The 16,126-nt window shown below is 46.8% G+C and overlaps 1 protein-coding gene across 1 annotated transcript in view; it reads right to left on the reverse strand.

The window, feature by feature from the left end:
- Positions 1-16,126, reverse strand: part of OTUD7A (OTU deubiquitinase 7A) — a 461,376-nt gene that overhangs the window by 38,045 nt on the left and 407,205 nt on the right. Inside the window, exon 11 of the mRNA XM_063926250.1 lies at positions 11,802-11,972. Within this exon, the coding sequence (XP_063782320.1) occupies positions 11,802-11,972 (171 nt within the window). The remainder of the gene's footprint in view (positions 1-11,801; positions 11,973-16,126) is intronic.

Below are 16,126 nucleotides of genomic sequence, written 5' to 3' on the forward strand. Positions count from 1 at the left end.
CCTCTTGGCGAATTTAGTTGCCCGCTTCTTTGCCCTAGTTGTGCTACTGACTTCGGACGCCTGTGACGACATTGAAGATGAGGAAGAGGAAGAACTACGCGAACTAGAGCTCGTGGAGGAACCCGAATACCGACTGCACCACCTTACCTGATGCCGCTGACTGCCCCGACATGGAATCTTCCGGCGCGTCCAAATCGTTGCCTTCCTCCTCGAAATCTGCCATCGCCTCATCCCCGAGCTCCCTTGAAAAAGAGGAAGAAGCGGAGGACCCCTCCAGCACTCGCGGCACATGCCGCGGCCTCAGTGCTGGGGGCGTTGCGGCCGTGAGCTCCCCCGCGTCCTGCCCTGGACCCTGTTGTAATTCTGCGGCGACCGTCCCGAGCTCACGGCAGGTGCGTGCCACCCGCTGCGCCGCCATAGCCCGCAGCCCGCCGGAACGAACAGCCGTTCTAGGGGAGGCAGCTGCGGCTAGCGGCCCTAACACCTTCACCGCTGTGGCCAGGGCCGAGCCAGCGCTCCGGAGGGGTCGTGACTGCCCCAAAACGCGGTCCTGGGTCCTTCGCCGGGGCCCGCGTGCGACCACGCACTCGCCGCCCGACATGCGTGTGCCGGGCATCCGACGCACGCTGCCCTTGCGGGAAAGCGGAGGCACCGCTGTCGACGCCCGCACTGCCCTCGCCTCCGAATTTGTCCCCTCTTCCCGTGTATCGGAACTATCCGATGCCGCAGAGGGGGGGGGTGGGACCGCCGCGAGCTCCTGCGGCGCGTGCAGCAGCCCCGCGGCCACTAATCCATTCCCTGTCCCCCCTCCTCCCCCGCAGGCCGCTAGATTCCGGCCCTGGGGGAGTGATCTGAAAAGACCGGGAACCCCGCGGCGCAGCAGAGCGCGCGCGCACTGCTCCGCTTTCAGTGGACACGGGCTCGCGCACCCGGTGACCTCTTGCTGCCGCACCCCTTCTCCTTGGTATCGCACTGCCCTGCCAGTGATCATAATTGCCCTGTCTCCCCTCTCCCCCCGGCTCCCGCCGGACTCCGGCTGCCTGGGAGATAGCAGGGGAGACAGCAGGGCCGGCGGCGCTGCTGCGCACACACGTGCGTGGCTAGCGGCGCCAGAGGCGAGCGTGGGCGCGCGCGCACCTCGGGCGCGCGCCCCACTGCTCTCTGTCACCACAAGGCCTCTTGTCTGGGCTCCTGCATTAAGAGCTCCATTAGCTTAACCTGGTTGATCACTGCCTCTCCCCCTCCCTCCCCGCTCCACACCGTGTTCCGGCTGCGGGGGAGAGGGCTGAGGAGACAAGGAGGAAAGAGGCGCCGCTGCGCGCACACGTGCGCGAGCGGCGCCGCGCGCGCGTCCCACCGCTTCCGGTCCGTGCTCTCTCAGCCGAAGCGTTTGGGGATGACGCCGTGCGAGGCCTTGCGACAGGCCTCGCTCGGCTGGCCACCGTCCCCCGCCCAGTGCCCTCCCCCCGCCTGGAACCACTAGCCGGCCCCGGCAAGGGGGAAGAGCTGGGCATCGAACTCAGTCTCCGGTCCCTGGATGAGCGCCTGGCGCGGCGCGCTCCCGCGGGCACCCGGCACTGGGGCTTCCCCGGCCATGCCCGGAGGCAAGGGCTGCTGCCCGCCCACCTCCGGGCGGCCTGACTCCCTCTCTGATCCTCCTCGTCGGCCGCTCCCGCCAGTCACATCCGGCCCGGCTTCCGCCAGATCCCTCGAGGAGGCCCTAGGAGACGGGACGCCGTCCCCAGGGCCAGCCAGCTCGCCCCCGGAACCAGCCCCCACCGCCCGATGAGTGGTAACGGGCTGGGGTCCCGGCGGACCGTCGTGGGCGAGTGTCAGCCAGAGCACTGATGTGTGACCTAAATGCAGGGAGCTGACAATAGAGATGGCTACTGACTCTCTGTCTCAACACAGTGACTGGAATCATCAGGAAGTGTGAATGATTCGAGTCACTCACTGTTTCATGAGTCGAGACAGCAGCAGCAGCAGCTTCTCTCAGACAGAGGGAGGAAACTCTGTGTCCTTCAGTCAGTGTGTTCTGCTGTCTTTAGCTGTGATTGGCCAGAGGCTATACCAGGTGACACCCAGTGGGAGGGGGGAGGGAGCAGTCACGACTCACCAGTCAGTGAGTGCTCTGCTGCTGTGCCTGATCCATGTCATGAATCATGATTCATCCTGAGTCTGCCAGTGAGGGTGACAGTTGTACACTGTGTAGACTCAGTGACTCAGTGAATGAATCTGATTCATGCAGCAGGAGGTGGAGCCCCTGTGGTACAGGGCTCTCGGCTCAGTGCCCACTGATCCTGCTCAGTGTGATTGTGGGTGGCAAACTCCCTGGAGGCTAGATAGTGGATAATATAATAAATCCAAGCCCACCTAAAATCATCCAATTAGCAAAGTATGCAAGATAAAAAAAACAAAACGTTTTTATTTGGTTTAGTTACAGAACGAATGATGTGTTTCATGGCTGTTAAGCTTTCTCTCCTCAGCCAAAAGTAATGTCATATTCTATAACTAGTATGCAATAAGTGGTTATTAATAATATATCAACATAACAGTAAATCTATGTTAACATATTATTAACAATCAGGGCATAAGCAGCTGCCTCCCCCAGATACACTGTACAATCACTGCAGCTGAATAACTCCATGAGTCCAGCACTGATCCTCCAGCACTGGCAACTCACTGATTCATGTGCAGTCTCTGCAACACATTCCACTACAGATGAGTCATGACTCATGTGCCGAGACACTGACTCGAGACACTTCACTGAACTGAGTCATGTGTCTCAGCTCAGCTCAGTGAATCACTTTGCCCATGACTAGCTGACAAAACACTGAAATGTATAAATCCGAAAAAGAAAATGGGGGGATTCTGCAAAGCAGCACTCACCCCAAAGCAAATCACCAAGAGACTTAAGATGGCCTCTCCTTCCCTATATATAGCAAACCCTCCCCCTAAAGAAGGCTGTACTTTCCTCACAGCTAGGTCCACCCCTCCCCAGATGTTTAACTCTTTCCTCTCCTATGCAGTCAATACTCTCTCCTTCAAAGTGTGTAGTGTCATATCATATACTGCAGACAGACAGCAAAAGAATATAAAACAATATTAAAAAAAAAAGGTTTTGTTTGTCCATTAGTTTTAAAGAGATTTCTATATAATCAGATAAGGGTGACAACATTTTTGCTGTCAATTACTTATCATTGTTTGCAAGGGTCATGTAGGAAAGTACCATCACGAAACTACTTTATACTAATACAACCATTTTTAAGGTAAATTAAATTGGCTGCCCAAGATCATGGTACACAAAATGTGCAGCTTCTGATGGGGGCTATATGGGCTCCCTGCAAAGTGAGGATTGGGCAAAAGAACTCAATCGAAAATGAGGAACCATGATTTAATTTTCTGTGACGGGATATTTAGAGGAGGTGGCAGAGGGTGACACGGAATTTTAAAGTTAAACACACAAGGTTCAAACTCTTGGTCTGATTATAGGTTGCAAAATACTAAGCATATCCTTACATTTAACGGGAATCAACTTGCATCTTCCAGTAGCACTGTTGCCGGAAAGCGTTGCAAGGTGCATGTTGACTAATGTAGTAAAGTAAAACGATTTGAACATAAGAAAAATAGTCCCCTCACTCACTAGATCAATTTATGACACCAATCAGACTCAGCTAAACAGCATGTAAGAAGGAACACTGAAAGGATTAAATGAATTAAACAGTTGGTCCTAAAGTTAAAGCAGGCTTGACTCTGATGTGATAATTTACTGTTCCCACCATGTAAGTTTTCCAGAAATCCCCAGTCATGCAGGGACGTATTCAGAGCGGCGTGTGCCCCTTAGGTGTACACGGCAGACAACTGGGGACTCTGCTTTTATGATTTTTGTGCATTTCATAATTAACCTTTAGTAAATGAGGCCTAATAACGTCTGAAAGGTTTTCCAAAGAAGCTGTTCTGACACTCAGGTAATAGCGTACTGTGAAGCTAACCTCTGAGAACACATTTATGTTGAAGGATTTTGTTCCATTAAATATGTAAGTCAACACTAACAAGACTCTGATTATTATGTAAATGTAACAGTGCAACTGGAAAGCAACAGTCAGGTTTCAGCCTACACAGAAGAGGTAATCTACCAAAGTGCAGATCATGCAGGGACGCAGAACGTGGCAGACTAACACATAGTTAGTCTGCAATGCTCATATATCCGCGCTTCTGGATGTTGGGACCAGCCCTACAAAAATCAGCCTGTTCTTACTTTTGCACATGTGACTGGAAAAGCACACTATGAAAACCGTGAAACATTCCCTCAATGTCCATCATACAACCATTACTAGCCCTTTAGGACCTGCTCCCTTATTAATTTTAAACTTTAGTTGTCCGCTCAAAAATATTGCTTAGGTCTTAAATTACCTAAGACAATGATGGGACATCCACAACGCCTTTATTATGTGTCACTTTTGGGTGTTGCCATTTCTCTGAACACGTCAACCAATGTAAAACCATTCAGTTTCCCATATAAAAAGGCCTTATTGAGAGTTAGGAGCAAACATAGCTTACAATCACTAAACCAAACCATGTCATGTAAGGGGTGCAACAGGATTGTATTGCATGCAGGGAAACCACTGGCTGCTTTTGCACACAGCATACAACTGCTAGCTTAGGTTTTGCACTAATATTTACAGTTGAGCAATATGCCCTCTCATCTGTCCACATACTTTACATTTGTTATGGCACAATATATAATACCCTTCAACTAGATTTATTCCTATCCATAGTCAGCACTGCACAGCTTCAGCCATCTCCACAAACCCATGCATTTCCCTATATGGATATAAATATATATATGGTTATTGTGTTACAGGACGCACATAGGGATTTGTTCGTATACACCTTTCCTCAAACTGCGCCAAATAGCCCCTTTTGACAAATTCATGGATTTTGCGATTTAGCCGTGCCAAGCATCCAGCTGAGATTTTTTTCTTAGAATATGTTTCATACTTGCTTCACTAATGCAACAAACATCCAATGCAGGGGTGCACTGACATTTTATATAGCTTCTGTGTGCATCGCTAATCTGGGTAAAAAGGGGAAAGACTTATCTGATACAGGTACAAATGACCCATGCCACGCCTTGTGCCATGTACTGTTAGGGTTAATTTCTGACTTCATACAGATTCCTTTACACAAATACTAATTGCATGGTACACTGGCACACTAGATTACACACTGTGTATATGGCTACGATGCAAATAGGAAAAAATGAATGTGACTAACGCATGGCAGGCACTTTTTGATATGGCACACATATTCCCTAGCATTTTCTTGGTAGCCATTTACATTTTGAAATTGGTCTAACCTTTCCAAATGGAAAACTCCACTTGAAAGCCACATGATTCTGTAGCATAATACAAGTATAAAAAACAGTTTGGCATCACTACTGAGGCTTTTGATTTTCAATATACAATGACATAAATAATAAATGGATAAACCTTCCACATTTTAAAAAATAAAATGGGAACAATAATAGCCCTGGCCAGAAAATGCACATTCCTGATCTGCCTAAGGGCCACATACAGTATGTGACCCCTAATCTTCAAAATGGATGCTAATTACCAGTGCCTTTTCCAGAGGCGTAACTAGGGTCGGGTGAGTGGGGCACGTGCCCTGGGCGCCTTGGCAGGCCCAGCAGAGGGGGGGCCGCGTCGCCGGCGGCCAGGGCATCATGCCCCACTCACCCACGTCACGCCGCAATGTGAGGGGAGGAGAGCGCAGCGTCTCTCCCTCCCCTCAATGTCCTCACCGCCGCTGCCGGCACCAGCAGCGCTGCGTGTGTCCGGTCTCCGGCGGCGTTAGCCAATCAGAGCTTGCGGACCAGCTTCTGATTGGCTGCCGGTCCGCGAGCTCTGATTGGCTAGCGAACCGGCGCCACATAGCCGCCGCCGGAGACCTGGAGCTGTGAGGGGCAGGAGAGGCGCTGTGCTCTCCTCCCCTCACTCAGCGCAGCCACGGGAACAGGAAGGAAGCGGTGAGTGGGGGGGCATGTATCTGGCACTGTGGTGCATGTAACTGGCACTGTGGGGCATGTATCTGGCACTGTGGGGCAATGTAACTGGCACTGTGGGGCATGTACCTGGCACTGTGTGGGGCATGTACCTGGCACTGTGTGGGGCATGTAACTGGCACTGTAGGGCATGCATCTGGCACTGTGGGGCAATGTAACTGGCACTGTGGGGCATGTAACTGGCACTGTGGGGTATGTATCTGGCACTGTGGGGCATTGTAACTGGCACTGTGGGGCAATGTAACTGGCACTGTGGGGCATGTATCTGGCACTGTGGGGCATGTAACTGGCACTGTGGGGCATTGTAACTGGCACTGTGGGGCAATGTAACTGGCACTGTGGGGCATTGTAACTGGCACTGTGGGGCGCTGTATCTGTCACTGTGGATCTGACACTGTGGGGCATTGTATCTGGCGCTGTGGGGCATTGTATCTGGCGCTGTGGGGCAATATATATCTGGCACTGTGGGGCGCTGTATCTGTCACTGTGTATCTGGCACTGTGGGGCACTGTGTATCTGGCACTGTGGGGCACTGTGTATCTGGCACTGTGGGGCAATTGTGTATCTGGCACTGTGTAAAAAGGGGACTCTGCATGCGTACTGTGCAAAAATTGAATGAAGGTGTGCTGAGAGACGACACAAGGGGTAGGTGATAGTGTGCTGAGAGGCGACACAGGGGGTAAGGTGATAGTCATGTTGGCACGCCACATTTTCAGTGGCCACACCCCTTCTGGTGCGTGGCCACACCCCTTCTGGTGCATGGCCACGCCCATTTTTCGCCGCACGCACATACTTCTTTTGGTGTGTTTTTTTTTGGGGGGGGGCACTCTTCATCTTGGTGCCCACCGCGGCACTTGCTAGCTCCTATCCTGCTCCCCCTTCCATAGTACTCCGCTCCAGAGTTTCGTGAAATTACGTCACAATGCAACCACGTCATTTCGTAGGCGGGAGGAGAGGGAGCAGGATAGCAGTGCTGGCAGCCTGGCACCAGCGAGTATACACCCCTGGCAACGAGCACCTCTATGTTCTATTACACTGAATTCCCTTCTATGTTTGTTACATCTTCCAATATTTGTTATTCTTACATGACAATGCCTGATGTTATGTTATTATAGGGGGTAATTCAGAGTTGATAGCAGCAGCAAATTTGTTAGAAGTTGGGCAAAACAGTATTATAATGGAGGTGGGTTGTTTTGACTTGTTATGTGGAACCCAAAGAGAAAAATGGTGACTACCACCTGCATTACAGCATCTTTTCCATGTGCACCAATTTTAATAAACATTAATGTTTGTTTTCTAAGGAAATGCAGACACTAGAACACTTTATAATAAATTCCAGGCTATGCTTTCTGTAGTTGAGTGATTATTTGTTTTCCATCCAACCTAGGGGGTCATTCCGAGTTGATCGTAGCTCTGCTAAATTTAGCACAGCTACGATCTTCTTCCCTGACATGCGGGGGGACGCCCAGCACAGGGCTAGCCCGCCCCGCATGTCAGTCCAGCCCCCCCCTCGCAGAAGTGCAGCGGCGATGCCTTTGCACTTCAAGAGTAGCTCCCGGCCAGCGCAGCTTTAGCGTGCTGGCCGTGAGCTACCCATCGCTCCCTGGCCCGCAGCGGCTGCCTGTGACGTCACACAGCCGCTGCGGCCCACCCCCCGTTCGGTCCGGCCACGCCTGAATTGGCCAGACTAAACCCACGAAATTGCGGCTAAACGCCGCCGTTCCGCCCCTTCCCGCCCAGCGATCGCCTCTGCCTGTCAATCAGACAGAGGCGATCGCATCCCTGCTACGGCCTTCGGCCCTCTGGCATGCACCGGAGCCCTATGGCGCCAGTGCATGTGCAGTAGGGACCCGTTCGCTCTGCTGCGTTAAAATGCAGTGAGCGAACGGGTCAGAATGAGCCCCCAAATACAATAACTTATTTGCCAGCAATGATAAGCAGGTCAATTCTCGTTTACAATCGCTTATGAAAAAATGGACACAAATGTATTGAATGCATTATAATTGAAGAAAATAAACCAAAACGGATTACTTTTTAATTGACAATGATATATGGACACAGACAATTCATTATTTTTATTGCCATGCACTTATTTACAAAATTCTGAAATGCATCTTTGCAAAATTGACTGTCAGTAAAGTTTAGAAGAAACACTGACAAACACCAGTAACTATTAAATAGATAAATGAGTCCGGCTCTAGGCAAAACACTGTTGCCTGGTCATTACCGAATCCGCATTGATTTAGGCATTAAATCCGTCCTGCTGCAATGTGGTTTAAAACCACAGATAACTTAAAACCATTTTCACATGTTTCATATATATTAATTAAACTACATAAGTGACATTTAAGAAATATATATAACAAGTTTATAACTAAACTATATACAGTAAGTAGTGACTAGTTATCATTACAGTATTTCTAAGTTGTTTCTAATGAACCAATAAGTCCTAGTTGCGTCTAATGAATATAAATATTTTAATGAATGATTAGGAAATAGCATACCCCACCCATCCATCCCGTATAATACATGGATAATTAATGCCATTTCAGAGTTGCTTCATCCTCATTAAAATATAATCTACTATAGAATTTTGTCTTTATTGGATGCAGAATTTTTGTGACTTTTAAGACGTTTATTGTGACAGTAGCTCCTAATTTTGTATTTGTATACCTATGTATGCATTCAGAAAGACAGCAGTACATGGATAACGCTGAAAGTATATTTTTATTTCTTTATAATGGTCATGTGACTATGCCAGTATGGAGTAATATGTTTCATGTGATCACACAGAGGGCCTGACTCAGTTGGACGCAGAGGAGGGTGCGTCTTCTGCTGCGTGTGCATTTTTGGCTAATAAGGCAACAAGTTCCTTTCCGTGTATAAAGGCGTGCATCCTAATGCGCATGTACTGAGACGCCATTTGTAGTGTCTATAGCTGCTGCATTATCATCTGGTGCATCTTTCCATGCATCTAGTGGGATCATCATCGAAATTTGTATCGGCCTATGCCAGGTGCAGATTCTCTGCCTGAGTATGGCCTCCTATTATAGCCACTGTGCATCTCAGCACGCTGGCCCTCTCAGCGTCATGCCTACAACACCTCCATTGGATGTAACATTAGCGTGCCTCTGCTTTGCCACCTCCGCTATCTCCCAGAAACACCAACTATAATTCTCATACTTTGCGGCCATATCTGGACTGCGTCTTTGTGCGGAGATACAGATGTGTCCTGTTACATCTTTGCTTCATGCGCTACAAGCTACGTTACACATAACGCGTGAGTGCCGTGTGACATGGTAGCGCTGAGTATCTTTTTTTGCCTTTTGTCCTCTTACATCCTTGCTGCAGTCACGCTAAACAGCCCATGAATTGCGCCATGCTGTGGCATGACTTAGTAGCGCCAAACTTTTTTTGAGTCTTTTCCACGAAAATGGATCTTAGATGCAAAGTAGTGTAATAGGCCGCACAAACAGCTTCCGCTGATTAAAATGATATGCAACATGCCTATATTATGTGTGTAACTGTGACTGTATTTGCATACAAAATGCTCTGCAGTGTTTTCCATGAAAGCATAGTGCCGCAATCACACAGAGAATAGAGGTATGCAGCATATCATTTTAATCAGCAGAAGCTGCTTGTGTGTCTTAACACATTACTTTGCGTCTCAGATGCATTTTTGTGGAAAAACACAAAACACGCTCTGCACTACTGAATCCCGCCACAACATGGCGCAACTTCAAGGGCTGTTAAGCGTGACTACAGCAAGGATGTAAGAGGACACATCTGTAATTGGGACACATGCTGTGGGACACATGTGCAGTAGCAAAAACATTGGTCTCTTATGTCTAGATCAACACTGTGCCGACTAATAAACTCAGGGGGTCATTCAGACCTGATCACTGCTGTGTGTTTTCGCACAGCGGGAGTGATCAGGTCCTAACTGCGCATGCACCGCACCGGCACGTCGCATAACAGCAATAGGCATCGGCGCCTAGCGATGCGATGGTGCGAAAAATCCGATCGCAGGGGCATTCGCAAGGAAATTGACAGGAAGAGGCCATTTGTGGGTCGCAACTGACCGTTTTCAGGGAGTGTCCGGAAAAACGCTGGCGGGCTCAGACGTTTCCAGGGAGGGTGTCTGACGTCAGCTCCGGCCCCAATCAGCAGGATTCATTCGCACAGGAAGAGTAAGTCCTGGGCTGCGCAGAGACTGCACAAACTGATTTTTGTGCAGCTCTGCAAAAGAAGCGATCGCACATTTGCAAAGAGTTTTCCCCTCCCCCTGTAGGCGGCAACTATCAGATCGCAACGCAGCCCAGCAATCAGGTCTGAATTAGGCCCTCAGCTGCATTAGCAAAACTAATCAAAAATAAAATCTAGATGTGATAGTCTCTTACTATAATAAAACAAAAGAGAAAATAAATTATATATTGAGGCAGATGTATTAACCTGGAGAAGGCATAAAGAAGTGATAAACCAGTGATAAATGCAAGGTGATAAATGTACCAGCCAACCAGCTCCTAACTGTTAATTTACATATTGGAGCTGATTGGCTGGTGCATTTATCACCTTGCACTTATCACTGGTTTATCACTTCCTTATGCCTTCTCCAGGTTAATACATCTGCCCCATTATTTAGACAGAATACAACTGAAATCAAAGTAGAACATACAGCTTTCATCCTTCTTTATTTCTCATGTTGCTGTTTTCATGAACTTGAGTACCCATAATTTTAAAATAAGGACTATTAAAATGAATTATTAAAGAACAAATGAGGTCATTAGTGCACTCCTGACAGAAGCACCCTCATAAAGCTGATAGTATAGACACATTCATTTAAATGAACAGCATCAAAATTAACAACCTCCCAGTGCAGCTAAGTCCATCTTCAAAACTCGCCAGATTCTTTCAGGAGGGCAGCCATAGTGGAAGGCCCTGTGCTTTCCAGTGGGTAGCTAGTAGGTAAGTGGCTGCTCATGTCTGGCAAGCTTATTAAGATGCCAAGATAAATCAGGAAATGGTAGGAGGAGAGATACACATTGATATTACAGTAGCAGCCATATATATCTGCCACACACATTTTTGCCAATGGATTACTGATCTATAGGAGAACCCATTGGAAGTATGACCTTCAGCTGAACATTAATAAGGGACAAAACTTCTATGTGAGATTGCACCATTATTATTGGCTGATATTATACAAAACATGTCCATGGTGGGCTGACTTGTGCAGCCAAGCTGTGAGGATTGGACAATGCTGTTCATTGCATACATTGCTTTGTTTTCATCTCTGTTCAATCACCATGTAATATGAGATTCAATGACCCTAACTGTGTGAGGTTAGTGTACTCTCCCCGTGCTTGGGTGGGTTTCCTGTGGGTACTCCGGTTTCCTTGCAGTCTAAAAATATACTGGCTCCTGACAAAAAGTAACCCTAGTGTGAGTGAGTGTGTGTGTGTGTGTGTGTGTGTGCGTGCGTGTGTGTACGTGTACATGTGCTAGGGAATATGGGCTGTAAGCTCCACTGCGGAATGGGCAAATATTCTCTAAGTTCGATCTGTAAAGTTCAGAGAAAATTGTGGATCTTGCTGTAGTAAAATACACCTACTAATAAAACACGTTTTTCAAACCAAAAGTGTTAATTAGAAAACTTCATTTTGAGACACCAGTAGAAATTAAACATGATGCAGCTGTGTATAGCAAGGTCTTAATTATTACACAGTATTATAATCACCTTGTAACGCTGTCACCCCACCTTGTTCACGCTGTTGATCTTTTTGCTCCATGGACACCAGTGCTGAGAAATGGGCTTGGTCATAGGCAAGGACCAGGGGTGAGCAGTGACATCTGTTGGGTGGCACTTCCAGAGGTAAGTAAATTCCGCCAAATGGGATAGGTGCAAAAGCTGGAAAACAAACTATGTTGTAAATAAAGAGGGGAAACCATCTTTAAAGGCAATTCTTTTAGCAAACAATGGCCTAAATGTATTAAGCCTTAACTAGAGAAAAAGTGGGGATGGATAAAGAGTGCTAATTGACCAGCCAATCAGCTTCCTAACTGCCATGTCACATGCTGTGTTTGAAAAATAACAGGAGCTGGTTGGCTGCTCATTTATCACCTTTTATCCATCTCCACGTTATATCTTGTTAAGGCTTAATACAATTTGGACAGTGTGTCACATAATACATGTGTATGCTGTAGGAGAAAGTCTACCAACTGTGCCTGACAAGTATTTACATGTGTTTATATTACTGTATGTTCATGCCGGACAAGTCATGGAAGGAAATGCATTTGAATCTCACATTTATTTCAAAAGGGTATTCCATGATTCGAGATACATGCAGAAACCCATTCAAGCCACCAATCCTCAACCAACCCCAGCAACAGGCAGCTTGAACAGCTTTCTATTTTAAGATAGAGACTAGCGGCTAAATTTACTAAGCAGCAGGTTTTGTAAACCGACAATTTACTAAGGCTAAAACTGGCAAGAAAACACACTTTAGAATAGAATACAATAAAACTGAGGTCCAGATGTATCAAGTCTTGGAGAGTGATATAACATGGCAGCTAAGAGCTGATTGGCTGGTACTTTATCACTGTGCAATTTATCAATATCCAAGGCTTATTACATAAACCCCCTTGGTTGAAGCAATCTGAAGTTCCTGGAACCAATTAAACCATTTACTGATTTAAAGAGATTTCTAAGAATGAATCTTTCATAGATTCTCCCTCTTTTATACTTACCACTGAGAAATCAGTGGCTGCAGGGATGTTGTGATTTAGAAGTTGATTTCACTTTATCATTGACTTTATTTTCGATACTTTGAGCCAATGTAATAGCCTGCAACTTGCAGGCATTGGCGAGTTCACGGTGAGTCTGTACAATATTTTAAAGGGGCAATCATTTAAAAGGAAAAAGTTGCTGGTGGAGCCTGACAGTGCACCAGCAAAAAACAGCACCTGCAGCATTAGCATATTCACAGTTCCGCTGCAACCGAAGATGCAGCACAGATCCCTCTAGTGTCCATCTCTGAATCAGGCCATAGACTTTTAGTATACCCCTTCAAGAGAAAGATATAATGCAAAGGGCTGTGTGGCGGTTGCCAGGGAAGCAGTGGTGGGCCACATCTAGCCTTTAAGCAGTAAGGTGGACAGCTCTACCCTACCCTAGTGTACAGAGAGCACTATGCTAGCATACAGAAGGAGCATATCATTATCATCATCGTTTATAAGGCAACACAAAAGTCAGCATTAGACAGTGTGCAACAACTCATGTAAAGAACAAATCCCACACAGAAACAAAACAATGACATATGAGGTCAATGGATAAGGGTCATAACTAGGAGTGTTTGAGTAGTGCAGACTGCCCAGGTGCGAGTCCAAGGGGGCGACACATCGCTTCCCTGTTGGTGCCTGTATTTGTTCCTCAGGGCGCCTTGAACAGTACCCTGCACCATGGAGAGAGAGCGCAGATTCCATGATGTCATTATGTCACATTCAAGGAGGATGGAGGAGTTAGGATTAGTGTAAAGCAAGGCACAGAAGAGACATGAGAGCTTGCAAGAGGATTCACATGCAGCTTTTCAATAAAAGTGGGCCAATCAAAATAATCCGCACTAGTGAAATAGCTGCTCAGTTCATTCAGTTGCAGATTAAAAGTTAAAAGAGCACTTGAAATATTAAAGGGTGTATTTATTAATATATGCAATACTATAACATTGAGGAATATTAAGAACGTGTATTTCAATGTTTGTAGTCTATTTTTGACTTTATTATTAGGGGGCTGGATGGTGCCAGTGACTTGCTCTGCGTTAGCTGTGCGATGCCTAGTGTAAGGACACAGTTTCATAGTTTGTCCCCTGGCGATGTTACTTGGCCACAATCTTCTGCTCCTCTTGGTTCTTCCTCCTGCTCCAGCAGCATCCATCTGTCCGTAATGGCCGATAGTGACTTCACTTTCACTCTGTATGTGTTTCCAGTTTCCCTTCTCCATCGCATTTTTGTCTATGTCATGAGCCACTGCTGTGGCTCATTCCTGTTTGCAATCTGTTTTATGTTATATTTCTGTTTGCATGCCAGGTTTTCTCGTGTACTTGTTTTGCGTACTGTTGCGGGCTGCCCTTGGTGAGTTTGTGTAACTGCAGCTTGTTTCCTATATGTGTGGCCTGTGTAGCCTCACCTTTCAGATTATTAGGCCATTATGTGGTGAGTCTGTGTAACTACAGTCTGTCTCTTGTATGTGGCCTGTGCTGTCTCACCTGTCAGATAATTAGGCTATTACCTTGTGTCTGGCTTCCAGCCATCCTGATTGGGGCGTGTATCCTTTATTACCCAGCCTGCCTTTCATCTGGAGCCGGTGATAGATTCTTGTTCCTATATGTACTAGTGCCTGGTCCCTATCCTATGGTGTGGAATCTTGAACTTGTACAGTTGGTGCAATTGCATTGCTTGGGATTTCCGGTCCAGTTTGAATACTGTGTGTCCTGTCCTGCCAGAGTTCGGAGCACATTACCCTTGTTACCTGAGTTCCTGATTGTACATGTGAGACCTTGCCTGGAAATAGCATCAGACAGCTACGGTTTATCTTGCCTTGTCTTGCTCAATCCAGCCGAGCCTGGAATCCAGGGGTCACCTGAAGCTAAGTGTTCTGGTTGTTTTTAATTTGCTTTACTCTATCAAGATCTTTAGGAACTCATTGCTTAATGATTTATTATTTATTCCATCCTGTGCATTGTTGTACATGTATATACGGTTTAGTTGCTTATAATATCTAAGGGCATTTTTGCCTCACAGTTTATTTGGTTGTTTATTATATCTTACACATTACTGCATTCTCAATCACTCATGTATTCAGTGCCACTGCTTTCAGTACTCTGTGCCTTGTTATTCGTGTAATGTGTTTGTTAAGAACTCTCTCTTCAGTCTGTGTCTTGGTTCCTATGTTGGGATTTCGGCGGACGTGCCGCACATAATCTGTTCATTGTCCTTCCATATTCCTTCTCGTTGGTAGTCTTGCAAGTTTTAGTTAGCTTTCTCCTTACTCACTCGCAATCTCGGTTGGTGCCTTGTTACCTCATAAGACCTGGGGGATCAGAGTCGGGGCGGACCTAATTCGACTATTCAAACGCGGCTGATAAAGGCAGAAGACTAGCTCTGTAGGCACCATCTGACCACTGGGAGGAGTAACGGAGTCAGGGGTAGAGTAGGTGTAGCTGCGATTACTCATTCCCAGTCGCAGATCCACACGTGAGCTCTGGAACTCCCTAGTTTCCACCCAGTCTCCAAAGTTCCAGATACTCGTTCCCTAGGAGTCTAGTGCCACTTTTTCAAAGATATTCTTTGCTCCGTTGGGGCCTTATCTATAGTTCAAAAATTTTATTGTTTCTGTTACTAAAACTGGAAGTACTATTCTGGATGTGTTAAAAAAAAAAGCATCAAGATTGTGCTCCTCAATATAAAAAAAAAGTTAAAAAGTTAAAGTATTGCACATTTGTTTGTGGAAAAGGGGAAACTGGAAACACATACAAACTGTGAGGAAGAACCAAGCACAGCAGAAGATTGTGGCCAATTAACATCGCCAGGGGACAAGGTATTCAACTAGGGTAGGTTAGACTAAGGAACAAATGTGCCCTTACACTAGGCTTTGGCACACTTCACACAGCTACTGCCACACAAGTCACTGGCACTATCTGCCCCCCACACAATAAAGTAAAATATAGACTATAAACAATGAAAAAAAATGCGAAGCATTCGATATCCCGGCTGTCGGGATACTGACAACTATTCTCCCTCTTGAAGTGTCCACAACACCCCTGGAGGGAGAATAAATAGCGTGGCATGCATAGTGCGCCACGGTGCCCACAGTGTGACGAGAGCAGCAAGCATACCGGTCGGGATCCCGACAGCCAAGATATCGTAGTATACCCCCCAAAAATGTTCATATTGTATATTTTGTTAAATACACACACTGAAATATTGCAAGCGCTCAATGAAAGTGGAGCACTGTGCCTGAATGCTTTGACAAGAACAAGACTAATGGAATATTTGCACAACTATTAT

Source organism: Pseudophryne corroboree, chromosome 6, assembly GCF_028390025.1.
Source record: "Pseudophryne corroboree isolate aPseCor3 chromosome 6, aPseCor3.hap2, whole genome shotgun sequence".
NCBI lineage: Eukaryota > Metazoa > Chordata > Amphibia > Anura > Myobatrachidae > Pseudophryne > Pseudophryne corroboree.